We start from the raw sequence: 27,997 nt of genomic DNA, 5'->3' as shown, positions 1-27,997 counted from the left end.
TCCGGCGCCGCCCGGGCGGGGGGGAGGCGGCAGGGAGGGAGGGAGGGAGGGAGGCGAGAGGCGCAGCCCCGCTCCGCTCCGCTCGGCCCGGCCCGGCCCCGGCCCGCCGCCGCCGCCATGGGCTGCACGCTGAGCGCCGAGGACAAGGCGGCGGTGGAGCGGAGCAAGATGATCGACCGCAACCTGCGGGAGGACGGCGAGAAGGCGGCCAAGGAGGTGAAGCTGCTGCTGCTCGGTGAGGAGCGGGCGCCGCCTGCCCGGGCTCGGCCCCCCCCCCAACACCCCCCTCCCCTCTCCCCGGGGGGCTCCGTCCCCGCAGGGCCCCGCTCCCGGCGGGGCTGGCGCTGAGCCCGGGGCCGTGCCGGGGCCGGGACCGTGCCGGGGGTTCCTGCCCGTGAGGAGGAGGCGCTGCCCCCCCGGGGGCCCGCCGGGCACGGGGCTGCCCCCGTGCTGCTGCCCTGCTGCGGGGTGAGGCGGGGCGGGGCAGGGGGAGCCCCCCCGGACACGGCCCCCTCGTGCTGGGCCGCCCGGGGCCTGTGCTTGGGGCAGCGCCGCTGGGCCCCGTCCCAGGTGGGGGCGGGTGGGGTCGCTGAGGGCCAGAACAAAGGCGCCTGGGCTCTCCCCTTCGAACAGAAGGAGCAGGCTGGTGATCCCACCTTCCGAGGGGTCCCCCTCCTGTGAACGCTTCTTCTCCCCCTTTTAACTTGTTTTTGCTCCTATCCTTGAGAAACGCGCTCTGAGCTCTGATCTGCACACACGGAGAGCTTCCCGGCCGAGGGGCAGGATAATCCTTTATTCTGCGGGGATTTGTGCTGTTGACAGTAAGCAACGCTCGCACATTCCCAGGGAGAGCGCCCGGCACAGTTCTCCCTTTGTGTTTCCTGTGCCAGGTTTTTTCTCTGCGGTCTGGTGTTCTCTGTGGCAACGTGGGAAGGGCTGTAAGGATTTTGGGGCAGGACTGCCTGACCTTGGCAGCGGGTGACAGAGTTACCCAAAAGGTTGTCCAATAATTGTCTTCAGAGTGCGTTAACCTAGAGCCTGGGTGAGACTCCAGAACCCAAGCAGCAGTTGTGTTTTGGGGTTTCTGATGGCTTTGGAGGCAGCGAAATGCCTGCCTGCTGTGCCTTCGGGTACTTTGTCAGTAGTGGGGTCACGTACGTTGAAGCCCAGTGAAGCTCTTCTGGGATAACTGGGAGGAGATCTGCATCGGGTCTCGGATTGGGTTCACGCTTGGCCGTGGCCTGCATCCTGTCCCCATTGTCACAGTTTTCTAGTTGAAAATCCAGTGGAAGGATTCCTGCTGATCAAAGGGGATTTGGTGGCGCTGAAATGCGCCCTCCCCACGTGCAGCTCTGTTAATGAGCAGGTAGAGCAGAGCAGCCAGCTGCCAGCAGAAAACAATCTGCAGTGGGAACAAACGCCCTTTCGGGGAGGCATTGAGGAGCTGATGGAAAAGTTCACGAGTTTTTTCCATTGTTTGAGCAAGCATTTTTTTCCCAACGTAGCATTAAGATGTCTCGGATAAGTAGTGTCTCGTATCATTAACTCGTCGGAGCTCCTGCGGTGGTTTATGTAACCGGAGCGAGCCTCCCGCCGTTCTGCTGATGCAGTGAAGTTTAGCAGAAACGCATTTCTCTAGAGAGAAAAGTTTGGACTCCGTATGTTCTTCCCCAGCCCTGTGAAAATCGCTGCCCTACTTGGGGCTCCGCAGAGCCCCATAGATGAGGGTAAGGCTCGTGTGCGTTCTGTGCCAGGTCTGGGAGCTGGTGGGAAGTGAGCGCTGCGCCCAGCCCCACGGCTTTTGTTCCTTAAACAGCCTCTCCTCCTTGGCAGAGGAGGAAGGAGAGGGGGTTGACGTGTCCCCTTCTGCTTCCCAGAGCCTCCCCTGGGCTGAGGTGGGAGATGGGACCCCGCAGGGGTTCGGGTGCTGGCCCAGGTAGCGCCGCTCGCCGGGTGAAGGTCCGGGAGCCGCAGGTTTGTGCGGTGGCTCCCGCGTGGGGGTCTCAGGTCACCCGGAGCGTTTCGCTTCCACAGCACTGCCTGCTGAGGAACTCCTGCGAGGCTTTTTGGTCTTTCCCAGAAATAAATGTGAGCGGTGCAGAGCAGCTGAGCCCGGCTCCTGCCACCCCCTGCCTGCGAGGCGATGGTTGCTCAGTGCGTGCCCACCGCCAGCGGGGCCGGGCAGGGTCTGAGCGCGTGGCGGTGGGCGAGGGCTCACCCTGGAGCCCCGCCAACTGCTGCCTCCCCGCTCCACCTTGCCTCTGGGACAGTGCCATTGTGCAGGTGTGGGCATGCGATTTGCCTGACGTAGGAAGCCGTGGGATTTTCCAGCCGGGATGAGCAGCAAAACGCAGAAGGGCCGGAGGCTCCGTGCTCCAGCACCTTCCAGAGGGGCTGCATTGGGTCTCGGAGGGCTCTGGGCGACTCCGAGGCACGAAGTCACTGCCGGGTGCGTGTGGCTGTCCTGCTGTGTGCTGCGGAGAGGTGTGGCAAAGGCCTGGGGTGGGTGGGTGCAGCCAGCCCCAAATTGTGTGTGTGCAGAACGTGCCCGTGCCCAGCCCGCTGCGGTGCTACGGGGTTGGGATGCTCTGCGTGGTGACATGGAAGGGCTCTTGCTAATTCGTGCAAAAATAATTAAAAGCATAAATTCGTTCTAAAATAGCCTTCATCTGCCTAACTACCCCAGCAAACTGCGAGCTCTGCTACTCCTGGAGACTTCGGTTGTTTTCCAAGGCTGCCGTTCCCCCCTCTGTTCCCCCAGTTCACCTCATGGTGCTCAGCCGGCCGTGGCTGTGCTCGTGTGAAGCGCAGAGACGGGCGTTCTAGGGACGGAAATCCAGGCCAAGCTGTTGTTGCCGTCCATACCACAGGTCCCTACAGGCAGCTTTCCCCTGCTTCTCACAGCGGTGGTGTCAGGGGACTGCTGGGGCACCGGACCCGGCCGCCCCTCGCCTCTGGAGCTGCTCGGTGCTCCCTGCAGGGCGGCGCCGGCCCCGTCCCGTGGTGGCTGCCACGTGCTGCCCTCGCGTCTGGAGCGCTCCTCCTGCGAGCTCTGGTCTCGTGAGTGGCCACGGGAGGGTTTTCTCGCAGGCGCAGCAGTCAGGGTTGTGTTTTCAGAAGGCAGTTCAGTATCTCCGTGCCGTTAGCTCTGCCGGGCGTTTGGGAGCAGCTCTGTGTGAATGAGAACCCGGCTCGTGGTGCCCGGCCAGGGCTGAGGAAGGCTCTCCGTGTGCCCACCACCTCCCAGGCTGTGCCCGTGTTGTTGCTGCCACTTTGCACCTCGCAGGGGTTGGGTGCAGGATCCGAACCCTGCTGCTTGGTTTTCACCCCCCAGGATGGGGTGCAGGCAGGTGAAGGCCAGCGAGGTGCGAAGTGCTCACCGCAGAGCGGCAATGGGAGATTTCACAAAAATCCATCTCAATCTTTGATGCTTGGCCCTGGTCGCTCAGGGTGAGGGCCGGCCCCGCGTGCTGCTACACAGTGCGAGCTCCTCGTGCCGGGCAGGCTCCTGCTTCAGCCGTGTGCTCGTGCAGAGCCGAGGGGCGCGGTGCTGATGGTGCTGCAGGCGGAGCAGCTGGCTGGGGGTTCAGTGTTGTGCCCCATCCTCCCAGGGCTCTCTGGACAAGGTTCAAGTTTCATTAAACACGGAGGCAGAGCATCAAAATAACTTTTTTTTTTTTTTTTTTTTTTTTTAACAAAGAGGGATTTTTTAATTTGAACACAGCTTTTTTAAAAGTTTTGAGCAACGAGCTCGCGTGCAGCTGCAAAGGCACCGTGCTCCTCGCTTCTGGTCCTCAAGGTGCTCCTTCCTCACTCGCCGTGCCACCGCCTTTTGTTCCCGGCCCCATACAGCGATCCCGAGCAGCCGTGGCCGTCACCAGAGGCGCGTCTCCTGTTTCGTGTTTTCCCAGTTGGTGTTTGGTAACCGCTCCGACTCGTTTACCCTTCTCTCCTTACCGTGGTGGCACCGACTGGGCCAGCTCTAAAAGCAAACAGCGAGCAGGCAGCACGTGCTGCTTCCCGGCGGGGGGCTCGCGGGCTGTCCCCTGCCCGCCTGCTCCTTTTGATAAATGTTTGTAAAAACTCAGGGCTGTTGCCCCTCCATCAAATTCAGCGGGGATTTAACGTCAGTCCACCTGGGTCACGAGGAAAATGAGACACTTGGGCAGCAGTGCTAGCGAGGAACTTTTTTTCAGACCCGTGTCTTCACTGTTCCCTCCGTGTCTGCCCAGCCCAGGTCTCTGCTGCTCTGGGGCACAGCTCCACGCCTTGTTGGCGGGGTCTGCCTGCCCCCCCACACCCCTGTCCCTGCAGAGCAGCCTGTGCCTTTCCTCCCGTGGCCCTGCACACGCCCCCGTGCTGGGTCCTGCCCAGAAGGGCTGCCTCTGTGCAGGCTGAACGTGGCTTTGGGCCGACTGCAGCAGGTTGGGGAAGGCGCAGCGCTCAGCTCCGCTCCTGCAGCGCGTGGTGAGGCTGAAGGCAAAAGGCTGGGGACTCAGATGGGCGCTGGGGCAGCCAGGAGGGGGGGTCGCTTGCTTTTCGGCCGGGAGCCGCACCATGAGAGTGTGCTGCGGGGCTGTGGGTGGAGAGGGGGGGTCGAGGCCCTTGGCAGAGCACTGGGGTAGGGTGCTGGTGGCTGCGGTGCTCGTGGGGCTGCCGGGAGCTGGTGCCAGCTTTGCAGGGCACAGCTGGTGCAGGTGTTTCTGGCTGGCTGGCCATCTAATGGTGGGGACTGGGCGGTTGTCCCGCTGTCTGTGCTTGTTCTTGGGCCTTTCAGTTTGTGGTTCGCAGCAGTGGGTCAGCTCCACCAGCCTTTCTCTGCGCTGTGGGGTTGGGATGAGATGAAGCGGCTGTAAATCAGACGTGAACTTTGATTTGGTTCTTGCCATGGAGGAAAATAGTTCCTGTTGTTTGTTTTCCTTCCGGAGAAAAAATTTTGTATCAAAGGTAAAATGGACGTCGCAAGAGTTCAGGCTGTTCCCGTTACCTCACGCTGTCTCCCAGATCTTATTGCAGCTAGCCTTCAGTGTCTGCAGTGCAGGAGGCTCCCCCGGCCCCCCTGGCATCCTGCACCGGGTGCAGCCGGAGCCACTTCACCAGCGCTCGCAGCCTGCTTGGAAGCCGCTGGGTTCGTGGGCACCAGGATCTGGCCCTGCTGCAGCAGCGTGCGAGGACAAAGAGCAGCCTGCGTCCTGCCAGGACTGGCCTTTTCTTCTCTCCCCAGTTTCTAACTTTTAATTTTACCAAAGGGGAGCTTTTTTTTTTTTTTTTTTTTTTTGACACCTTTAGGTTTGTCTCTGCCTGGTTTTGCGCCTCTTTCTGCGGTTCCTCGGGCAGTTTCTCGGTGCCGGGGGTTGCTCCAGCCGTGGCCACCCTGGAGCCTGTTGGGTGGATGTGGGATTCCCTGGGCTGTATCCAGCCCCCCCTGGAACGGTTGAGCAACGATTTTGGCCACGTTTGGCTGAGGAGCCTCAAAGTGAGGGCTTCGCCTGCCTGGCTGTGGGGTGACGCCGCCTGCTTCGCGTGCTGCAGGTACTGGCCCTGCCCTGGGTCTCTCCCCCAGCTCCCTGTGAGCCCCGCGTGGAGGCTGCATTAAAAATTTCCCCTGAAGCTTTAAGGCAGCGCTCAGGCGTTCAAAGCCTTTATGTAAAATAAGGCTGATGCCCTAGAAAGGTTCTAGGCAAAAAGAAAAAGGTGAAGGATGGGTGCTTAGGAGCTCATGTTGCTTACAAGCCATCTGCAGCTTTGTAAGCCTTAATTTTTCAGGCTTACACAAACATTGATGGCCAAATAATGAAACATTGATGGCCAAATAATGCAGGCAAGGCTCTCTCCCTTCTTTTTCCTTTTTCCTGCAGAGGATCCTCTGCTTCTGCTGCGTGCAGAGGCAGCGATGGCTCGTCCTGTACCGTTGGCTCCTGCTAGAGCCGGGCCCTAGGCAGCCCGCAGGCCCTTCTGGGTACGGGTGTTGTTTTTTTTTCCAGCGTGTGGTTGTCGCTGTCACAGCGTGTCAGCCGCAGCCGTTCTGATTCCTGTTGACTTTTCTAACAATAGCTGTGTCTCGTGGGGCCCGCTGGCCTGACACCGCTGCCCTCCTTTCTGATGGCATCTCCTTTTCCTGATTCCCGGGGCTGGGTCCTGGAGTCAGCCAAGCTCTCCTGGCCGTGTGCTATCCGAGAGCTTCCCGGGGCTGCGCTGAAATAAATAAAACATCTCTGCAAGGGGAGACGTGATGGATATTGGTGGGGCCAGCAGCGTGCACAGCAGGGGGGGGTGTTGGGGCCGGGGGCGCAGCCTGCACAGGAGGAGCGCGTGCCAGGGACGTGGCCTCCTGGAAAACCGCGTCCTAGGAGCGTGTTTGTGTATAAAGGCAAATATCCACGGCTGTTTGCTAGGGAGGGGCTAGAATAAATGTTGACAAAAGGAAACATCTGTGCTGCTGGGGAGATAGCGTCCCCCCGGGGATGCTTACGAGCACTCAAGCAGCCCCTGCTCCGCCGTGGTCCCGGTGCTGGAGGGGCCGGGCTCCCCCTGGCTCCGTGCTCCAGCCCCTGGGCTCCTTCCCAGCTGGGTGACCCCACGTCGCTCCCGGGGCTGTTTCCAGGCTGTTGGCTCTGGCAGTGCCTGTGAGCTTCGGTGGGTTTTGGGGTTCGGCGAGGGTTGAGCATCCCCTGTCTCGGCAGAGGTCTGCCGAGGTTTCTGCCAAGCTCCTGCTGTGGTTTCGCAGCGGATGCGGGCTGTTGCTGTAGTTACGAGCTGTGCGTGGCCTCCTCCAGAGGCTAGGGATCAGCAGCGTGTCAGCCTGCTAAATTTTTGGGCTTTAATGGATATTCCAGGTGCATCTCTTCCAAGTCTCGAGTAAGAATTTGTTTTGGCAGTAACCTGGTTTCCCTCCTGAAACTTTCAGATGCTTCAGGGCTTCTCCCCTTAACTGGGGGGGAAGAAGTCCTCACCTGAAGTTTTGATCAAGCTTCAGAAAGAGCACTTTGCTTAAAATACCTTCTGAAACGGTGAGCTTGCTCGGTGCTCGTGTCTGGAAGGTGCAGGCAGTCTTTGGCCTCCCTTTCTCATTTCCTCGGCAGCGTGAATGGAGAGGTAATTTCTTTAAAAGCAGCCATTGTACCTGGAGCACAGCCGTGCAGGGCTGCAGTCCCCGGTCCGCTCTGTGTTTTGGTGCCATGCTCGTTGCCCTCTTCCCTGAAATCTTGTGAGCTCCAGGCTGTGTGGGGCCACTTGGCTCTGCACTGCTTGTTGCAGCAGGGCCCGGGGCTGCCTCAGGTTCCCCCCCATCCACCCCGGGAGTAAGCAGGGGCTGGCTGGGGGCATTCATCCCAGCCGGCTTCTGGGGGAGCGATCCTGGCCCTGCGGGGTGAGCGGAGGAGCAGTGGCTGCAGGGGGGTCTTGCGGGGTCAGTTGGGGGGGAGCCGCTTCTGCCAAAAGCAGCAGGAGGTTTGGGAGGGGAAATCACCCTTCCCGGGGCGCGCAGGCAGAGCTGTGGGATCAGCGTGTTCCTTGCTGCCAGGCTGGGAGAAGAGGCGCTGGGCTCGTGAAGCCTTCTCTGCACATCCCTGCTCCGGTCAGCCGTGGTTTCTCCTGGCGAAAGGGGATCTCCTGTAACTGCTACCTGAAACACAGAGGAGAGGCTTGCTGTGTGACAGTGAGAAGTGCCCGAGCAGTGTTCCAGCCCTGGTGTCGCTGGGCCCAGTGACATCCAGTGGCTCATTTCCTGATTTTCAGCTCCTCAAAGCGCTCCGGCTCCTGGCTGCCTGCCCTTCTGGAGACCTGCAGGCCCACGAGCGCTTCCAACGCCACGCTGCCCGCTCGTGTTATGCAAAGCATTCCAGTCCCTGCTCTTTTTCCTGCTAAAGGTACTCGACTGAAGCTTAAGCCCTGCTGTAAGTGCAAACAGCAGGCATCAGGGTAAATGGAGCTGCGTGCGCCCGGGAGCAAAGGGTGCGCTGAGTGCTGGTTCCCCAGGGCCTGATGTGCATCGCTTTGTGCAAACCCTTTGCAGCCACTCAAGTGACTTGGAACGAGGCAGAGCAGCAGCTTGCGCGGTACGTGCAAATATTTAGACAAACGGCAAGTGTCAGAGGACAGAAATGAGACCTGGAGATGTTCAAGCTGGGGCTGGAAACTCAGTAAAATGCAAACAACTGTGAAAATTTGGAGAGGAGGGAGATAAAAGCACAGGTAGGCAGTGAGAGGGGGCCCCTGAAAATGCCACGAGCTGCATGGCAGCATGCAGCACTGGTGTCGTGGAATAGACTGGGGCAGTGTTAATGTGTTGTTTTTTTTCCTGAGCAATTTGGAGGAGACCGTGCCTGATGCCAACCCTTGCCTTGGTAAGCAGCTGCTGCCCCAGCAGGAGCTCCTGGAGAGTGATTGTGGTGCTGGAGGGCAGGCGCTTTAAAATGAGGGCTTAATGAGGTGCAGGGCCAGGGGGCCAGGCTGGGAGCAGATGGAAAAATTCCCTCGGGAATCCCCTCCCAGAGGAGGCGACACCCGGCAGCCCTGGGAGCCTGTCCTGGGCTGCCTCTTGGCAGGGAAAGGGGCAGAGGGCGTGGGTCGCTTTTTCCTGCCTCTCGGTCCCTTAGCAGCAGTGGGGTGAGGAACGGGCACCCCGGTCCCCAAAAGCACGGGCTGCTGCTTTTTGAGGCCGCTGCTGAGGTGCGTGGGGTTGGAAATGAGAAGGGAAAGAGTTAAACGAATGTGGCTCGAATTAGTGTTGTATAACCAACTTGGCTGTGTTGTCATGGCATAATTGTATCTGATATTGTTTTGTCACTCAGCTGACAGGCAGTGCAAGTTCGGCGATGCCTGCTGCAGCAGTGGATTATTTTAAGGTAATCTGAGGAAATGGCAGCGAGTCTGGCGATGAGAAAAGAGCCAGAGGTTGTGCTCAGGAGCCTCCTCCGAATCCCTGCGCAGGGCTCTGCGGGGAGGTGGCAGCGCTGAGGCTTCCCCATCACAATGGCCAAGTGAGGGGAATGCTTACCTGCGAAAAGAAACACGAGGGCTTGCATGGAGGAGCCCCTGTGCAGAGCGGGGCGGAGACGCCAGGTACACGGAGCCCTAACGCTCCTGCACCCAGCTGTGCCTGGGGTTGTCACCAGCGTGCAGCCAGCAGGTTGCTGTGCTGGGTGTCACCCCTGCTAGAAGCGTGCCTGCCCCAGGAGAGGCAGGCATCCCGGGGGGCACAACGAGAGGAAAGAGCCCGCTCAGCAGGAGGAGGCTTCCTGCAAGCTCCGGGATTCGGATGGAGTCCCGCAGAAGCGGGCTGTGGGGGGGAGCCCTGCTGCGTCGTGCGCTTCAGGCCTCCGGGGTTTGCTTGGGTGAAAGGTGTTAATTCCCTCGGAGATCTGAATAAAGGTTTGGGGGATTCTGTTTAAAGCTTGCCTCGTTATTCTTTCTTGCTAACATTTCTTCAACGGCTTTAAAGATGGAATGTGTCTTATGTTGCCTGTTCTGCCTGGAGCCGAGTTGGCAATATCTTCTCTCTAAGACTTGAGGGAAAGAAAAAAAAATGAATTATGCTTAGGAATAATTTAAAAGTTGAGTTCTTTGGTTTCCAGACATGGAAGTACTTTGTCATGAGAGACTCTCATCTGGTAACCCTTCAGCTTAGACTAAAGGCTAATTGATTTAAATTGCACCACATGCCCTATCTCGGAAGCAGTTTCCCTGCTGCACAGGGCAGCTGCTAGTGCTGCCGTCCCCGAGGGGGATGGTGAGGCAGCTAAACTCAAAGCAGTATCTGCAAAATCGGTGCTTAAAGGTGTTTGCTCCCAGCCGAAGCAAGCAGAGCGGCCACGTGCCCCAGGCAGTGGCACTCTGGTGCTCAGACACCAGCGTGTCCCTCAGCACTTCTCCGAAGAAGCAGAAACCCTTGTCCAGCCACTCTGCGTACGGAGGCTGGAGGCACAGCCCTGTGATACAACACGTTAAGGCCTCATTTGACTTTGGTTTCCTCCCACCTGACAGCCTGAGAACCTGTCATCCAGCTGCTTGTCCTGCTGCGAAAGCTCTTGCTGGGTGAAGAACCAGCTATGCATCTCCTGTCTTCAGCCACCAAGAGCTGTAGAAATATTTGACCGCTTGCTGGGTTTGAAGCTCCCTAGGAGGAAATGCACATTCAGCTTGAAAACGACCTTGTCTGATGTTGGGGAAGCTTTCTGTTGTAATTTAATACAGCAGCAGAGCCTCAGGAATCCATGTCAACATCTGGGAACTGACGGATGCGCTGGGAGTGGACACAGTGCGTGTCTGTAAAGGCAGCGTTGTCCTCGCTCAGTCCTGGGACGATTGCTGCCTTCTTCCCAGGGTGACGGCAGGTCTGGGTTCAGGCTGGCACAGCACGCTCACAGCCGGTGAACGGCAGCTTGAGTTTGGCAGAAAGCAGCTGTCCTGTGTGCTCCTTCCCAGCCCGTGCGTTAAGCCCTACCCTGACTTTCTTGCAAGTACTTCGTGTTCCTCCAGGTTCTCTGCAGTATTGCCCTTTCCTCCACCAAAACCCTGTTGGCTGAATAGGGCAGGTGAAATGAGCAAGCTGGAACATGTGTGCAGTTCCAAGCGAGGAAGCAGCATGCCTATCCTGCTCCCAAACCCAACAGAGCAACCTTCTGTCTTCGGGAGTTGGATTTCTGGGTTCCTATGCCAGCATGGCATCGAGCAGTGAGGCCGGGCAGTGAATTGTTTGTTTTTGAGCAGCAGCACTGCTCTCATGCCCGATTCGTGGTGCTGTACCTAAGAGCCAGCTTTCCCAAGGCTCCAGGGATACAGGAGTGGAACTGGAATGCAGCACAGTCCGCTTTGCATGTTGCAAGAGGCTTGGGAAACGCTCTTTTTCTGGAAGAGCATTTCATCTACTTTTTTCTAGAGAAGTATGCCACAGCCCGGTTCTCACAGTCTCTTTTTATACCTGAAATTTGGTCTTTCCCCATCAGTCTGATAACCTAAAAGGGATTCTCCTCTCCCAACAAAACTCGCCTTGCTGGCAGCAGTGCTGCTCAGGGTCACCACTCCGCCAGTTCTCAGCGCGCACTGGGGCACCTGCAGTCCTTGTGCTGGAAGCGAACGGCAGGCTGGGTCCCCTGGCCCAGCCAGGACACCTTTAGTCATGTAACCAAATCCAGACAGGCTCAGCTTCATTCTTTGGGCTTCAGCAAACCCAGTTCTGCAGCTCAGAGCGAGCGCTTTAGGCCGAGCAGCCTGAAACCCACGGCTGGTCCAGCTTGTTTGCAGGCAGCTCCTGCTGCGTGGTCGCACGGGGCAGAGCAGAGCCAGCTGTCTGCTGCTTTCTGCGTGCTTCATCACGGGCACAGGCCTCGCATGGGCAATGCCCCCTGGCTGCTGCTGCTGTGGGGCTGGGTGAGCTGTGATAAGGAGCTGTGATAATGCCGTGGCTTTGGGGCACAGAGCCAGTGCCCGCTGCACTGGTGGGCAGAGGTGGCTGCTGCCCTTGCTGCACCCTGGGAAGTGGCTGCAGAGCGCTCTGCGGTGCCTTGGATTGACAGCAACGTTGGTGAAAGGAGCCTCTGACTCGGCGGGCTGGAATAAGTCAGCCCCCCGGGGTGTGCAGGGCTCAGCAGGGCAGGTTGCTCCATCCTCTGAAGGGAAGCCGGCTGCGATGCAGGCATGGCCAGGTGCTGCTGCCCACAGCTCTGATACTTCAGCTGGAAGTCATCCTGCGGCAAGCGCTCATTTCCTAAGTAAACCTGCGGGTCTCTTTGTCCTCAGTTCCCCAGAATAATAACGCTTGTATTGTGGGAAATGATGGAGAATAGAACTTGTTAATCAATTGCAATTTGCCTTGCGTGCGCTGTGGGTGTGCCGTGCCGTGGTGGAGGTGCCCGACCTGTCCCGTGGCTGTGCTCCCCCGTGGGAAGCAGCGAGCGGCTGCAGCGTGAGGCCAGGTCCCTGCTCTTCCTGCTGGTGACTCACGGGTGGCCGGGAGCTGCCACTGCAAGTCTGGGCAGGCCTCGTTGGATTCTGCTGTGGCTTCTTGAGAAGCACCTGGCTCGGGAGTGCTGTTGCTGTGCTTTTACCACTGTGCTGTGTTAATGGAGCACGGGAGCGCGCCTGGGTTTTTCCTGTTCAGAACATTATGGGCAGCATTTGGCTGACCGCAAAGTGGCCGAGGGACCTTGCAAGATCTATCGTGGTATTCCTGCTCTGACACAGTAACACATTTCTGGCCTTTAATGTCCTGAGCTGCTTAACCTGGGTCTGTGCGCAGAATTTGTGTGTTTTTGAGCTCTCTGCTGAGTCTGCTCCCTTCCTCTGAATGCTACACAAGATTTCTCTGAGTTAGCTGTTCCTTGTGAAAGTGCCCCAGGATCTGTGGCTATCCCCACCTGGGTGTTCAAGGCCAATGCTTTTCTCTTGCTCAGCCCGGCAATAGTGGCCAGGACCTGATGGCATCCATGCATTTAGCTGTTGGGCTGCCTCGGACTGGAGTTAGTGAGCTGGAAAGGAGGGGTGGCAGGCCGGCAGTCTGTTAGATAAATCCTTGTCCCAGCTTTTCGGATGTGCCTCTCAGGTGGCTACCCATGCTGACTAGGAAGCATGTTCTGGATGTTCAGCAGTTCTCCTTTTCTTTTTGAGCAGACGGACACACAATGACCAGCAGCATCAGTAAATACAACCTGAGGAGGGTGCAGCTATGGGTGCCATCCCTCCCCTGGGGACGGTACAGCTGCTGTGGGGCTATGCTAGCGGCAGCAATGCACAGGAGGCATCTTATTCCAAACCCTGTCAACCTCTCTGTTGGAAGTGAGGAGGGCACAATCTGTTTTTTTCCTAACTTTGCTAACTGGAATTTGTTTGTGCTTTTCAGGTGCTGGAGAATCTGGCAAAAGCACCATTGTGAAGCAGATGAAGTAAGTGAGAGTGCAGTCATGTGAACTGCATTTCAGTGCAAGATGAAATAAGAAGTCTGTGGTGCCCTTGTGCTTTGGCTTGGGAGTGACAGCTTGGTTTTCTTCCAGGATTATTCATGAGGATGGCTATTCGGAGGAAGAATGCAAACAATATAAAGTGGTTGTCTACAGCAATACTATCCAGTCCATCATTGCAATCATAAGAGCCATGGGAAGGCTAAAGATAGACTTTGGGGAAGTTGCCAGAGCAGTAAGTATTTCACTTATTTCCCTTGGTCTGAGTTGGTGCTGTGACTTGTGTTAATGAATCCTGGAAATTCTGCCCATGGCGCTTATAGTGGAAGTACGTTTGTTACAAGATGCATTAGTGGGACACTTCACAATCTGTAGTTTGAGTGCTCAAATAAATAAATAAAAATCCCCAACCGTTTGTATAAGGTATTTGAATTTTTAACAAAGCTCTTAGTTTTGGTTTAAATTGCTTGTCTTTGGACGTCAGTCCTCATTAGTGTTTCAAGGCGTTGTGCCAGTTAGGCTTTAAGCTGAACCAAATAAACCTTGATCACACTTGTAGTCTTGGCATTCTGAGGATTGGAGGCCCTCCTTTACCATTCAGTTCTGCTGATTCCTTGTGCTCTTTCTTACTGGTGTTCACCATCAGTACTTCAAGCTGGTAGAAACTGAAGAGAGGAAGTCTTAATTGTGGAGGTGGGGGAAGGCACAGGCAGAATGGGAAGTCAGAAGCTCCTGAAAATGAGTAGGAGATGGGAACTGTGTATTCTGGGCGGTGGCTGCACAGCCTGTGACGTTTGCTGACTTGCACTGATTCCTGGTGCTACAGTTAATACACGGTAAGTGAAGTAACACACTTTGCTTCTTTGTGTCGCAACTGCAGATATTTGGAACTTAAGATACAAAGTGTCCTTGCTGAAGGGCATACGTTCACTTGCACACTAACCTATGCTGTTACTCAACTGTTCTCCAAACCCACCCTGGCATTCTGCTCCACCTTTCCTGTGAGCTTGTGCAGGTTGAGTGATGATCTCAGCCTGGCTAATGTGGCTGGAAGGAGGAAGATGTTAAAATCCAAGTTCCTTTTTTTTCAGTTGACCTGCCCAGGCTTAGCTTGCTTTGCAAAAGCAGAACAAGAGCTGAATGCCAAGAATTTTCCCGTGCCCCAAACTACCCTGAAGGGCAAACAACTTGTTACAGTTTTGTAGGACAAGACCCAGGGTAACTAAATCTACTGCCTCCCAGCAAACCACAGCGTATGACTTGTCAGCATAGCGCTGTAGCCATAAGTGCAGCACGTGCAAAGACTCATAACTGAGCTCCAGCTCTGTATTGCAGTGATTTAAACCTTGATTAAATTAATTTAGGTGGCTGTTGCCTTGTGCTCGGGAGAAGTACCCTTTGGAGTAGCAGGCAGATTTGACTGTTTTCCAAGCTTTGCTGGTAAATGCTGGACAGTACAGATACAGATGCTCATTGGAGAGGAGCAGATATTAGGAGGGAGACAGTCTGCTGCAGTTGAGAACTTGTTGGGATAGTGAAAGGTCTCCTGCATCTGAAAGGAAGCTGGCAGGTCTGATCACTGCAGAAGTAAACATCAGTGTGGGATGTAGGTCAGCCTGTTTTCCACTTTCAAATTCTGCTTGTTAACTTACTTAGTTTGAAAAGCTTGAGAAAAAGCTTGCTTTTCTGCTTGGGAAGTAAGGTCCTGCGTTAAGACTTCTGAAAAGAATTTTTTGTGCTCTGGGGCAGAGAGTCAAATGCGGATCAGTCTGTCCCATCTCCTGATGAAACACTTGATTAGGAAATCAGTCTCCTTTCCTTCTGACAGCTGTTGCAGCAAACAGCGTATCCTCAAAGCTTTAAACCTGTAATCATCCAAAACTTGCTTTTGATACGGAGATTTTCCTCGTTACCATACTGTATGACACTGCTCTAATAAAACTTTTTCAGTTATAAGCCATTATTTATGGTTTAGCCTATAATAGCACACTGGCATTCTTACCTCTCCTCTGATGATGGCATCGTGTGCCACGTTACTGAAATGCAGCATTTCTGATGTGAATGCTGCCTGTTGCGCTGGGGTGCAGATCCCTGTGGTGCTGGTGCTACAGAAGTGTTGCGTGCCCCAGGCTGCCACCCGCCAGCAGTGCATCCCACCCCACAGGCTGGAGGAGGTGGTTTCTGGCACAGATCTCACTTTTCTGACTGCAGGATGAAGAAGAACGTGGTGATTTGGGGGAGAAGACTGGACAGCATGGCAGAGGGGAACATGACTCCTTAGTGCAGTTGCTGCAGCCTCTAAGACAGTTTCTGATGCTAAGTTTTGATTTTTATTTTTTTTTCTTCACCTCTCCTTGCAGGACGATGCCCGTCAGCTGTTTGTATTAGCTGGAAGCGCAGAGGAGGGAGTGATGACTGCTGAGCTAGCTGGTGTGATCAAGCGATTATGGAGAGATGCTGGGGTTCAGGCCTGCTTCAGCAGATCAAGAGAATATCAACTTAATGACTCTGCATCATAGTAAGAGACCGTTACTGGCTTCTGGGTTCTTCACAGCAAACCAAACACTGGTCCTCAGAAAGGATTTCCGTGGCTGCAAGCAGACAGAAACCGCTTCCAGAGTGGGCGGACAGAAACCGTAGTTAGCTGGGCTGGGTTTTCTCAGGGCTTGGCTCTCAAGCTGACTTGGAGCTTTAGCTGATCAGTCAGTTTTACTCTATCTTTTCCCTGCATATAAGACTAGAAAAAAGAAAAAGCATTCCTTGAGCCTAGGTGAACTTGGCGATCTGCTTGTAGTGGAAGAACAATGCACCACCTTGCATTAAGATCAATTGTTTTAGCAGATCATCAGCGACATGACCTTTACTCCTTCCCTGCAGAAGGGAGTAACTCTTCCTGAAACCGAGCTTCTGATTTAACTACCAAATTCACAGTGACCAACAATTTCCAATACTGGGCTCTCCTGATACTGGCAATTCAATATTCATATAGTTGTTTTCTTTACAGCTCTCTCTACACTTCTGTTTCTGTGCTTAACATCACAAAGGCAGTGCTGCAGGCGAGCTATAAACCTGCTTACTGTTCTGTTTCTAAAATGCACACAATTGCTTAACAATTGGAAAGTTATGACTAGATAAATAGTGAGGAACGCTATAGGCTGCTGCTGGCAGCTGGCTGGAATTAATGAGAATTTTGACCAGAATGCCTCATCTATTTCAAAGAGGCAGGTTAGTGCAGGGAGGGGAAACTGTTGCTCTTAAAAAAAACAAGACAGTTGTTGCTTTTTTCTTTATGGAAAAAATTGCATGCTTGGTCTCTCTAGAGCAAATGTTTTATAGGTCAGAAGGGAAGACTTTGGGGTCAGGCATGCTTCCTGATGTCCACCTGAAAATTCTTCAGTTTGGCCAAGTTTTATGCCTTTGAAAAATTAGTTTGGAAGTGCTTTATAAAGAAACTTTAGATGAGTCACAGCTGAGTTGCCTGCAGGCTCTGTCTGTGCAGAGCAAATTTTAGCTTGAAAATAAGCAAGATTTTTTTTTTAAATTGTAACACCTCGGCAGATGATCATGGGTTTAGATCAAGGTTAAGTGAGTTGACAAGAAGAGGCTCAGATTCTTTAGTACCTTTGCAGCACACAGGGAGGAAGCTTCATATTCAAAGGGAGAAAAAAGGATAGATGAGAATGAGTGAGAGAATAGATTTAATAAAAAAAAGACGTGGGAGAGAGAAGGAAAGCTGAAGTTCTTCTTGCGCACAGGATCTAAGGCAGAAAACCTAAGAGGTTGAGTGGAGCTTAAGGAGGAAACGAAGATGGGGAGCTTCGTGGTCTTGATGGTCTGCCTGGGAAGATAATGTGAATGAAGGCAGGCTGGAGAACAGGGCATTGAGGAGTCAGCAACAAGGCAGCTTTGGGAAGAGAGGGTGTAAGCCTGCTTGAGTGCTTGCATGGCTTCACCTGCCTGCTTTTCAAAGACTGGGCTTCAGTGGGTTGTTCCCGTTCCTCAGTATCTGCGTCATGTCCCATCTCGGGTATGTGTGGACACCTGCTGTGAGGAGTTGCTCTAATGGGCTGGTGTCAAATCTGCAGCAAAGAGATTTCAGGCTGGTGATGACCCGTGTGGCATTTTTCTGATACAGGCGTCAGAATTTTGCTTCCTGTCCTAAGACCGCAGGAAGTTGCATGAAGTCAGCCTTGTTTTTTGAGTCAGTCGCCAGGCAACTCCGCGGTTAGGAAATGCTGCGAGCGAGCGCACAGCACAATCACACAGTTCAGGACCTGTTTTCTGCCGTGGGCCCCCTGCCTTGCTAATGTACAGAATGAGTGGCCAAGTGAGCATGCGGCCAGCATTTGCTCCTCTTTGCTCAGCACGTGGCCCCTGGCCTGCCTTATCTTCTGGTGTTCCTTAAGTCCATGCTGAAAGGATGGCTGGCTTGCAATCCCTTATTGTGGTGGTGATTGTGTAGGCAGTAGCTTTTGTGTGCAGTACTGCTGGGGGAGCGTCACCTCTCTGGTCCTTCCAGTGGCTGTTACAAGCAGGACTGGGCTTGGCCCAGTGCCCTTTTTGGGGTGGCTGGTTTTCCAGCTGAAATTCTGCACTGCACTGTGCGTCAACCCTGGTGCTGGGCTCCTGGCATCAGATCAGACCTGAGGGCCTCTGCTGAGACACCTGAAAAGGAAAAAGAGCAAGATACAAATGATCACTTGTGAAAACGAGGTGGTTTGACCATCATCAGGAACTGACAGGAGTGCTATGGCGGAGTGCTAGGATTTTGAAGGTTGTGTCAAATTCTTCTGAAAACTTTTCTCTCCACTGTTGCCTGCCTGAGCCATTCCCCTTGTGCAGTGTGGATCCTGCCCATCGCGTGGACGTCACCCCTGTAACGGTGTGCTTGGTGTGCATATACAAAGGGTGTTGGCAAGCTGCTGAAGATAACCGCTGGTAACACCAATCCAAACGATCTGTCCTGGAACCTGAGTGTTCTGCACGTTTTCTCTTGCGTGTGGTTTGGTTTTTAGAACAGCTGAGTTAACTCTTGGTGTAAGCTGTGGATGTTCAAACACTGGCATAATGCTCCGTGTCTTCTCTTAGGCACCATCTGATAACGTCCCTCTAGCAACGGCCGTGCTCTTTTGGTGTGACGTTCCGACCGTCCCTATTTGTCATATTGTTTCCTATTCTTCTTTACCTCTGACACGAACAAACAGCTCTCCCTAGATCACCTCTCCTGTCTCCAGTGGGTGCTGTGGAGAAGCATTTGGGAACCCTGTGCACAATTCTTGGTGTCACAGCTACAGCAAACAAAAACCTGCGATGAGGCAGCAGTGTGGATGCTAAGGCTTGCACATCTCTGCAGTCGCCTCTATCTGATACTTGGAAGTACGAGGAACGGCTGAGGGCACTGGGCCTGTTCAGCCTGGAGAAGAGGAGGCTAAGGGGAGACCTCATCGCAGTCTACAACTTCCTCGTAAGGGGGTGTCGAGAGGCAGGAGACCTTTTCTCCATTAACACCAGCGACAGGACCCGCGGGAATGGAGTTAAGCTGAGGCAGGGGAAGTTTAGGCTGGACATCAGGAAGGGGTTCTTCACAGAGAGAGTGGTTGCACACTGGAACAGGCTCCCCAGGGAAGTGGTCACTGCACCGAGCCTGACTGAATTTAAGAAGAGATTGGACTGTGCACTTAGTCACATGGTCTGAACTTGGGTAGACCTGTGCGGTGTCAAGAGTTGGACTTGATGATCCTTAAGGGTCCCTTCCAACTCAGGATATTCTATGATTCTATGATTCTAAGTGTTGGAAAGCAGATAATGCTCTAAAATATTTTGCTTGCTGGTATTGCTGCTTTTTCCAAAGGTCATGCAGGCACCAAACTGCAGATACTGTTGGGAGCTATCTGCAGGCAGTTAGCACGCTTTCTGATGAACTGTTCCGTATCCTGGCATTTCTTGTCACGCTCCCAAGTGCCATTTCTGGCCTGAATTCCCTTACCGTTATGATGCTGGGTAAAACCTAGATTTCTTTTTATTTTATTTTCTTCACTTTCAAATAGAACCTCTCCCATGTGTCTCCTGGTGCTACTTTCTTGTGATTCCTCTCGAGTAACACAGCACCTTGGGATCACAGCTCAAGTTTCAGATGAGAGTTTTTTCATCTGCAGGTCTGTGTGGTACACTTAGGGTCTGTCTGAACTGCTCCAAATGAGCATTTGTATTGATAAAGGTAACACGCAGCATTCCCTTTTCCTGGAAATCCTGCTCTGTTACCATGTTTTCTGCTTTGTTTAATGTCATCATCTGCCAAAACCGACCTAAAGATGCAGGGAAAGAGGAGGCAAACTTCCGAAAAATACATCTTTTAGATACAGGATTCACCAGCTCTTCACCCTTTTTCTTCTTGCTGCAGGAAGGCTTGGCTGTAGATCAGGTCTGTGTGAACCGACCTCCTGTGGAAGCAGGAATACCGTTCGCATTTTCAGGCTGACACGGATGGGTTCTTGTGATAAGGCTTCTGGAAAGCTCGGCGTTCGGTGGCTGCAGACAAAAACCCAGCTGGGCACCAGGCTGCGCCTCTCCTGGCAGCAGGGCCGAGGCAGGCTTTGTCTGTGGCTCTGCCTCCCGGCTGCTGGGGCCGCCCCTCCCTCCCGCAGCTCCGGCTGTGAGCGCCTTTCGTAAGAAATGCTTTGTATGAATCTTTCGGAGCCGTTTCTGGCCTTGGGAGCATTCTTTCCAGCACTGAAAGGAAGAAGCATGACTGAATTGTGAGGAAAATGCCACTCCAGGGCTCGTGTGAGTGTGTGGAGGAGGGGAATTGTGTTTTATTCCCCTCCTGAAAGCTGCCCGCTCCAGAGTCCTGCCGCTGCTGTCACTGCTCCTTAGCAGAGCAGTCAGCCTGAGCGTGAGTCAGGATGGTGCTGAAGCTGATCAGGCTGGAACTACACATCCACACACATGGTATCGAACCAGGGCTGTCCTGAGAAGGCTTGGAGGGTCACTAATGCAAACATGAGTTATGCTGCAGGCTTTTGGTCAGCACTTCTGTGCCCAAAGCCTAGTTTTCAGTGTGGAAAAAGAAAAAACAAAACAAAACAAAAAACCATTTTTTTGCACGCTTGCATTTGCAAGGTGGTGTTGAGCATGAGAAATAGCTGGTTCTGTAAACACACGGGTACGAGGTGGGGAACAAGTGTCGCAGCCTCAGTGTATGACTGCAGCCCAGTGACAAAGGAGGCTGTGAACAGGGCTGCAAGCTGCGTGGGATGTGGCAAGATTCAGTAAGGTGTGCGTTTTCAGTTCTTGAAACAGGATTTTAGAGGAACATCTGTAAACTCTGAGGCAAACTGAGTGATGGGTAGCTCAAAGCCATGAGTCTCAGACTGTGCTTTTTCCTTTTTTTCAGCATGGTGGCTTCTGCCCACAAAGTCATCTGCCCCTGGTGAGCCCCAGATAGCTGGGGGGGGGTTGCATGTACATGGGATCTAGAACCAAAAAATCCCCTGCTCAAAAATCCAACTGCTTCGGCACTGTCATGGGGTCTGGTATTTACTTGCCCTTGGAGTCCCTCTGAATTAATCTAGCCGAGTTTATTTTTAAGGGAACGTGCAGATGGGGTACTGCTTAACCTGATACACCTTGTTCCGCTGATCGATAGGCAAGTGTTTGAGCGGCACGTTGCAGTGCAGTTGGTGGGAGATGCCCCTATTCACTCCTGGCTGCCTAAAAAGCCTTAAGTGGGAATTATGCCAGTTTCATTGCCCAAACTCCTGATGCTGAAAGCTGGCAATTAGGAGCAGATGCTTTACGGCCTCAGCTTGCACATTTATCGTTTCAGTGATTTGGGGCAGCCCTGTGACCTGCATCTAAGCCAAGCTGTTAAAAGTTGCTGGGTCAGTTCCTAGGTTTCGTTTCCATCTCTTCCATTGGTTCTCAACCACAGTGTCCCAGCTGAACTAACACTGGTAGGAAAGAGGCTAACCACTTGGGCAAGTTAAATCCTCAGCAGAAATGCTTACGAGAAGCCTAACGAAGAGAGCTGCCTTCCAAATTCCGTTGTACCAAACTGAATCTAAAGCCAATCCCAAGCGTGAGTTCTGGGCGCTGTGTTGCTGTGAAAGAGCAGTTTGCAAACCTCTCATCCCACTGGGCAGGAGGAGGGAACGAGGGGAGTTGGCCTGTCCTGGGCTAAAACTGCTTGCAGATCCCAGCCCTTGGAGAAGAGCCCTGCGGTGCAGGGTGAGCACCGGCAGGAGGCTGGCGGGTGGGCTGCGTTCTGCTGGGGCTCAGAAAATAGCTCAGCACTGCCAGCACCCGCTGGTGCTCCTGGCAGAGGAGGGAGATGCCGCTCAGTGGGCTGCCTGCTTGGTGAAAAAGGCGAGTGAACTTTGGGCACAACGTTTGCTTGTGAGCAAACTCTGCCCGCTAATGGTCTGTGATGCTGCTCGCTTGGCATGGCAAGATCGTTAAGATAGCGTAACACCGTTGTGCCACCCTGACAGCTGTACGGTTCTGTGCTGATTAAAAAGACAACTCAGGGTAAAGGTGTGCCCGTAGCTGTGAGTGGTAATGCTCTCATCTCGGGTCCCTTCCAAATGGAGCTGCAGTCATCTCTTCTGCTTCCACCAGCGAGAAGGCTTCACCGTCCTCATAACGGGCAAAAACGAGCTCAGAGGTGTTGCTGGTTAGGGCACGATTTATGGTGCTGCAGGAAATGATGTACCCGAGAGCCAAACCTCAAAGGGAATCTTCTGAAGCTGAAATGGAGTCGGGGTCCTGGTGAGCACGGTGCTGTGGTGCCATGGAGAAACGGGCACTTCCAGCAGCCCTGGGCTCTGTGGGGCCGCCCACAGGCACGCGGGCTTCCCAGCATGTCATGTTTGCAGCTTGAAAGAGTTACAACTTCCTCCTGCATCCTCCCAAAAGCTGGGATTAAGGCACCTCTGGTTGTTAGTTTGCTGTTGCTGAAGTAGGTGAATGAGTCTGCTTGCTGTGGCACTGGTCTTTGTGCTTAATTCCTTCCTGCTAGTTTGTTTGATGTATTCTTGCCCTTTAAAATGAGCCACTGGATTTATTGCCTTGTGCTTTGATGTGAAAAGCCTTGACTACTTTGAATTGCCCCAAGAGATACCAGTCTTGGCACGGCTTCTGCATCAGCCTCTTGTGCTAGCCTCTGATTAAGCACTGCTCCGGACCAGCTGAACTCAACCTAACACGTGCTGCAAGGCCACATGAGGGGGGTAAAAAAAAAAAAAAAAAAAAAAGATAAAAACCATCCCGAGGCAGACCCAAGGGGGTTTGTCTGTTTGCTGCGTGTTTGAGGTCTGCATTGTGTGAAGAAGTTCTGTGGTGACTTTCTTCTGCAGTTTATAAAAGATTCACAGCAAACACAGAGGCTAAAAAAAGCTCATCTTATGTTGTCTCTTCTGGTTTAGTTACCTAAATGACTTGGATAGAATATCCCAGCCGACCTATATTCCGACTCAGCAGGATGTTCTGCGGACCAGAGTTAAAACTACAGGCATCGTGGAAACTCACTTCACCTTCAAGGACCTCTACTTCAAGTAAGTGCAGGGCAGCGTGTCCCTGTGGACTGCGCTGATTTCCTCGGTGCGTGGCAGTAAGATCTGCACCCCCGGTGCAAAACGCCTCGTGCTCTTAAGTGTCCTCGCCTCCGTTGTACTCCCTTTCTACTGGTGTTGCTCACTGGAGATACTGGTTTGACTTTTATTTGCCTTCTTCTATTCTTTTCAGCTGCTTTTATGTTGGGATCGCACACACAGGTACTGACTGCTTGTTTACAGGATCAGAAAAAAAAATACTAAAAGGACACTGACTCCTGGGTTTTGAGTTTGAATTTAACCCCTTTCTTTGAAGTGGAAGAGCAGGGCTCTCCCTGAAGACCCAGCCTTGGCTCTGGGGTGCATGGTGTTCACAAAGCCAGTGATTGCTGACTGACACTTGCTGCAGAGCAGGAGTGCTGGGGCCTGGCTGGCTCCGCGTGGCACTGCAGAGGATGGGACTTGCCTCCCCTCTCTGCCTCCTAAATTCAGCCCCTGTGGGGCTCAGCTACCAAGTCTGGTGCTGGCAGTGTCCCTTTCAGTATCACTAACCAAACTCCCTCTAACCTCTTAGCAGCTGCTAGTGTGCAGTCGAGCTGCCTTCCCTGCTCTTGGTCTGCTCCTTAGAAAATCCTCGCTTTGGGTCGCGATCGCGCTCCTAACAACCAGCCTGGGGCCCTGGGGGTGAGCAGAGCTGTCGCAGGACGTGGGTGTAGAAAAACAGTGTCTGTATCTTGGGCGAATTCCCTTCATCCTATAGCAATGTTTTCAAGCCTTTGCTGCTGAAAGCCTTTAAATAAGCATTTATTGGCTTATTTTTAGTTTGTGTTTGAAAACAGTTTGGAAGAGCTATAGCAAAAATCCAGGCGTTGCTTATAAAACTGGATCCATTTGCACGCTGTTTGGGAGAGCAGTACGTTTTGGCTTCTGAAATGTCTTAACTTATGAACTGTTCTAACAAAAATGCCCAAACACTTTGCGTCTCGGAACTATTTATATGGCTTGTGGTTCATCTAGGGAAAACTCGTCTTCCATCACGATGTATTGGGATTAGTATTTCCAGCTGCAGTGTGTGGTGCTCTTTCAAAAATCATCACGTCTGACTAATGGGAGAGTGAGCTGGAGGTAGCAGGCACATTTGATTTAATCATTGTAGCCCTTCTTTCAAAGTGAAATGACTGAGCACTCTGTGCACGTGCCTCAGAGGGGGTTGCTCTTTCCCCCAGCTCCCCAGAGGCACACAAGGTGTCTCATCTCAGAGGGATTTGCTCTGCAAAGGAAAGCATTAATGCATCTTAAACCCCGAAGCTGCCATCTTTCCTGCGACGGAAGCCTTGATGTTAAATCTCAGACATTAATAATGGGCTGAGGTAGCTTTAGTGTAACTGTGACTTGAATTTGGATTAGCTTGGAGAAGCTGAGTTGTCAGGGATGCTATTCCTCTTCAGCTGACTGTGTGCTAAAAGCAGCGAGTAATGGCGAATAATGCAAACTAAGTAAACAGCCGGTATCTTTGCAGAGATTTTCATCTTTCCTTCTGTGCTCCACTGGGACAGTTTACCTTAAATAGAAAATTGGAGTTAGCTGAACTGCTCTTCTGGCTCCCTCGTTTGCTGTCATTAAGTTGTATTGCTTTTGGCCCACACTGGGTAGTGTCTCTTGTCTATGTGTTTGCTGTGATAACAAATCGATGTTTATGATTTCCATAGCTCTTGGATATTGACTTGTATCTGGCTTGATTTAATTAAGTCACAGCGCATCAGAACATAGTGAGCAACCCTGCATCTCATCAAAACGCTCCAGTGAGCAGGGTGTTGTAACCATCCGAGGTGCTTGCCTCTCTTCTATAGCCAGAAATTCTGTAAGTAGCTGAAGCCTTTAAACTTCAGTAGACAACAGACACTTCTTTTTGAAAACAAACAAACAAAAAAAGCTGTTTCTTAACCTCATTAATTCTTCCGAGTCCCAGCAGTAGCATGCAGGTAGCGTGTTCCAGATAATCCTTTGTGAGATGCAGTGTAAATGAACTGGAAGAGCTGGCTGTGAGTAGGTGTTTGGAGTCCAGTCAAGCAAATGGATTGTTGCTAAGGAAATAGGAGACAGAGAACAAAATAAGCATGCCCTGATGAATCAGCAGACTTCTGGATAGTGATGTAGGTGAACCTCTACTTCTTCCTGCTGAAATTGCTCTAACAAGAATTCAGTGAATTCTCCTGAGGAAGGGAGGCTCCGCGTTGTTGGCCCTGCTGATGGAAGGCTGTGTACCTGTTTTTCCCTAACCCCTGCCTGCTGGAAAGTCCTTAGCTGAGCCTCCCCATCTCTTGTGGATGGGGTGGTGGCCGGGGAGAGAAGTCTCCTTAGCTTCTGAGACTTTTCTTCTGCCTCTCCCAGGATGTTTGATGTCGGTGGCCAGCGGTCAGAGCGGAAGAAGTGGATCCATTGCTTTGAAGGCGTGACAGCAATTATTTTCTGTGTGGCCCTCAGTGATTATGACCTTGTCTTGGCCGAGGATGAAGAAATGGTATGTCATCGAGGAGTTGCTAACGCCTGGCTGGGTGGCCCTGTAGCAGAAGGGAGGTGGAAGCAAGTGCAGACCTTGTCCTGTGTGGGACGGGCACGTCTCTAGATCGTTCCCTTTGTTATGTGGTGGTTGTTCCCTGAAGAGCACTTCCTTGCAGCAGCCTGCGGTATCTTGCCCCAGAAAAAGATAACGGTAATGCACAATTTTCCCCAGGGCCTGTGTACAGGAGGATGGCTCGTGGTGCTGGCCCCGCAGCCTGCTTCCCGAGGTGGGAGCTCCTCCGTGGAGGATCGGGCATGGGCTGGGGGAGCAGCGGGGTGAGGCCACCAGCCTCAGGGCCATGGGCACTGTTCCTGATGCGGTGACAGTGAGGACGTGCGTGTTTAGCAGTGTAATGCTTGGTGCCTTAGTCTGGCCTTTGTAGTAAAGCCTGTCTGCCCCCACCTCATCCTCCCTAAATAACTCTGGAGTGATGCATCGCCTTCTTCTTTTTTTACTTTTCAGAACCGGATGCATGAGAGTATGAAACTGTTTGACAGCATTTGTAACAACAAATGGTTTACAGACACCTCGATCATTCTTTTCTTGAACAAGAAAGACCTGTTTGAGGAAAAGATTAAGAAAAGCCCATTAACGATCTGCTATCCAGAATACACAGGTAAGGTTGGGCTCATGAAATGGCATCTTGTTTGCATCACCAGGGCCAGGAATGAGTCAGCTAAAGCCTACAAAATCCAAGATTATCTTTTTCCCTGTTCCCATCACTCTGTCTCTCGGGCAGCATCTCTGAGCTGTCCAGCTAGCTGATAACTCATTTTCTCAGGAGGGACGTGGTTGTGCATGTCTGTGGTTTGGAATAGCCTTTGTCCATGTGTTTTATGGCCTGGAGTTTGAAAAGCAAAGACACTGAACAGTATTGCACTTCAGCAAGTCAAGGTCACTGTGTTTTCCACGTTGTACTAGGACAATGCTTCCATTTAACCTCTATTTTAGAGGCTATCAAGTTTATCCGCATCCTGGGTAAGGCCCTTCTTCACTCTGGTGTCTGTTTCAGCAAGAGTCTGTTCTGCAGCCCTTCCCTGCTGCCACCTGCACAGGGATGGTGTGTTACATGGTCAGTGCTTGAGGCATTTAGAATTTTGAAGCTGCCCTTCCCTCAAACCTGGTTGTTCCTGTCATTGTCACTCTTGCAATATAACAGTTTCTAGCACAAAGCCTTTTGGTAGCTGATGTGCAGCGTTCCCTTTTGGATCTCACAGGTTGCTCGTGAAGAGGCGTGATGGTGATGTTCCAGTCTCTGAGCGGAGGGTCTGGGGTGGGGAGCAGTTGGAGACGTGCAGCAGTGAACAACTTGTCCAAGGTCACTGGGCAGAAGCTGGGAATAGCCTTCAGATTTGCAAGAAGGGGTTAATTGTGGATTTGGATTTGTAGCTGGATAAGGCAGATGGTTGCAAGCAGCTTAATATGTGCTTAAAAGATCTGTGCAAAAACTCTCTGCTGTGAACTGCTGGCTAAAGTAAGGGCTCTTCTCTTTGTCAGGCTCCAACACATACGAGGAAGCAGCTGCGTACATCCAGTGTCAGTTTGAAGATCTGAACCGAAGAAAAGACACCAAGGAGATCTACACACACTTCACCTGTGCCACTGACACCAAGAACGTGCAGTTTGTGTTCGATGCTGTTACAGATGTTATCATTAAGAACAACCTGAAGGAATGCGGACTCTATTGAGAAGGGGCGTGGGAAGAAGGTAAAGCTAAGCTGCTTGGCTGCGCGCAGAGTTTAAGCTTTGCACACCAGCTTGGTCTGGCTTTGTCTTGTACTGCACTAATGCTCCGTGTTCTCTTTTCAGTTCTTATGATGTGGCGTTTTGAGAACCAGACTCTTTGCTGCCTCATGGGGACAGCTGCAAGCATGAACAGGACCAGGGAAACGAAAACAGCATGCAGAATCGTTGCATTCTTTAGCACAATCTTCTGTATTAGGGACCTTTTTATTGATATGGGATGTTGAAGTTAGGTCAAGATGGAACAACTGTTAGTGTGACTAGATCATCCTGGCATCGTTTGGATGGTGTAATCTCAAATGTGTACAGCTGTTGTGAAGTTAAGGTGCTGGATTCCAGACCTTCGATATGTAGCTTTCTCTCTTTCTTTGGTTAACAAGCCACCACTAGTCTGTTTTTAAGGTTTTTTCCATCAAGAAAACTATAACTTTACTAAATTTTATTTCTTTATTTGCAAACAAATCTTGTTTTAAAAATAAAAACAAAAAAATCACTTAACTATGCACATGTGACCAGATCATGCAGAAAGTATTCCTCTTAGCAGGAACTCTTTGTTTTTAACACTTGGTATGGTCAGAATTTAATATTTCTGCAACTACTTAATGGATCCTTAGAGCTCTTATGGCGATAGCTTCGGCTTTTTCTGATGTGTAGTTTGTTACCGTCCTGCTACCATAAGGCTTTTTAAAGAAGCTTCTGCAGCAGGATATACGAAGTCTTTTTAGTTTATGGTTAGGGGTGAACCTGATTTATGCTGATATCCAAATGGGATTTATACTGTGTGGTAAGCATCAAGCCAGCTTTGTGGTGGACATGTACCCGGGCTGTGTCAGTTGGAGAGCTGAAATGCCGAGCTCCAAATTAGATGGAAAATGTGTGCTGCTACAGAGCTACTAAATCAACCACTTAGATTCTTGTGCATTTTTGGTCTAAACCGGTGGGCAATTTTTTAAAGGGTGCACTTTGTTCTGCATTTACCATGGCTTTTTCTGTTCGGAGACTCTTAAACTGTATTGACAGCATGCCTTTACTTTGTATATGTGGTGCCAAATTCTTGTTTGCCATTGTTTTTACTGTAGTAATGTTCAGAACCAGTCAGTACATTCCTTTGCTGAACCATTGCATTTAGACTCTTTTCCCAGTTTGTCATGTGTACAGTTTCAATCTGTTATAGTTGTTGGCAGTATTAAAATGGTGAGTAAACAGTTGAGCCTTTTCCCTAGTTTTTGTAATTCCTCCAGAAGTTC

General features: G+C 52.2%; 1 protein-coding gene and 1 long non-coding RNA gene across 2 annotated transcripts; both read left to right on the top strand.

Moving 5' to 3' along the window:
• Positions 1–27: 27 nt before the first annotated feature.
• Positions 28–27,958, top strand: GNAI3 (G protein subunit alpha i3). The gene is made up of 9 exons (XM_068660180.1): positions 28–235; positions 12,839–12,881; positions 12,990–13,131; positions 15,257–15,414; positions 22,319–22,447; positions 24,836–24,965; positions 25,470–25,623; positions 26,505–26,714; positions 26,817–27,958. The coding sequence occupies exons 1-8, from the start codon at positions 118–120 to the stop codon at positions 26,693–26,695; spliced, it is 1,065 nt and encodes a 354-aa protein (XP_068516281.1). The 5' UTR covers positions 28–117; the 3' UTR covers positions 26,696–26,714; positions 26,817–27,958.
• On the top strand, positions 243–10,731 carry LOC137844149 (uncharacterized). Its single transcript, XR_011089837.1, has 2 exons — positions 243–8,670; positions 8,793–10,731. It is a non-coding gene; the product is annotated as an uncharacterized lncRNA (long non-coding RNA).
• Positions 27,959–27,997: the final 39 nt, after the last annotated feature.

Source organism: Anas acuta, chromosome 24, assembly GCF_963932015.1.
Source record: "Anas acuta chromosome 24, bAnaAcu1.1, whole genome shotgun sequence".
Taxonomy (NCBI): Eukaryota; Metazoa; Chordata; class Aves; order Anseriformes; family Anatidae; genus Anas; species Anas acuta.
This window is presented reverse-complemented; position numbering and strand designations above follow the sequence as displayed.

What these genes read in the sequence shown, in the direction of transcription:
- GNAI3 (XM_068660180.1), top strand. Translation starts at nt 118, where the DNA reads ATGGGCTGCACGCTGAGCGCCGAGGACAAGGCGGCGGTGGAGCGGAGC. An exon ending in GGTGAAGCTGCTGCTGCTCG is followed by an intron (nt 236 to 12,838) that starts GTGAGGAGCGGG and finishes TGTGCTTTTCAG; the next exon opens with GTGCTGGAGAATCTGGCAAA. An exon ending in CTGCTATCCAGAATACACAG is followed by an intron (nt 25,624 to 26,504) that starts GTAAGGTTGGGC and finishes TCTCTTTGTCAG; the next exon opens with GCTCCAACACATACGAGGAA.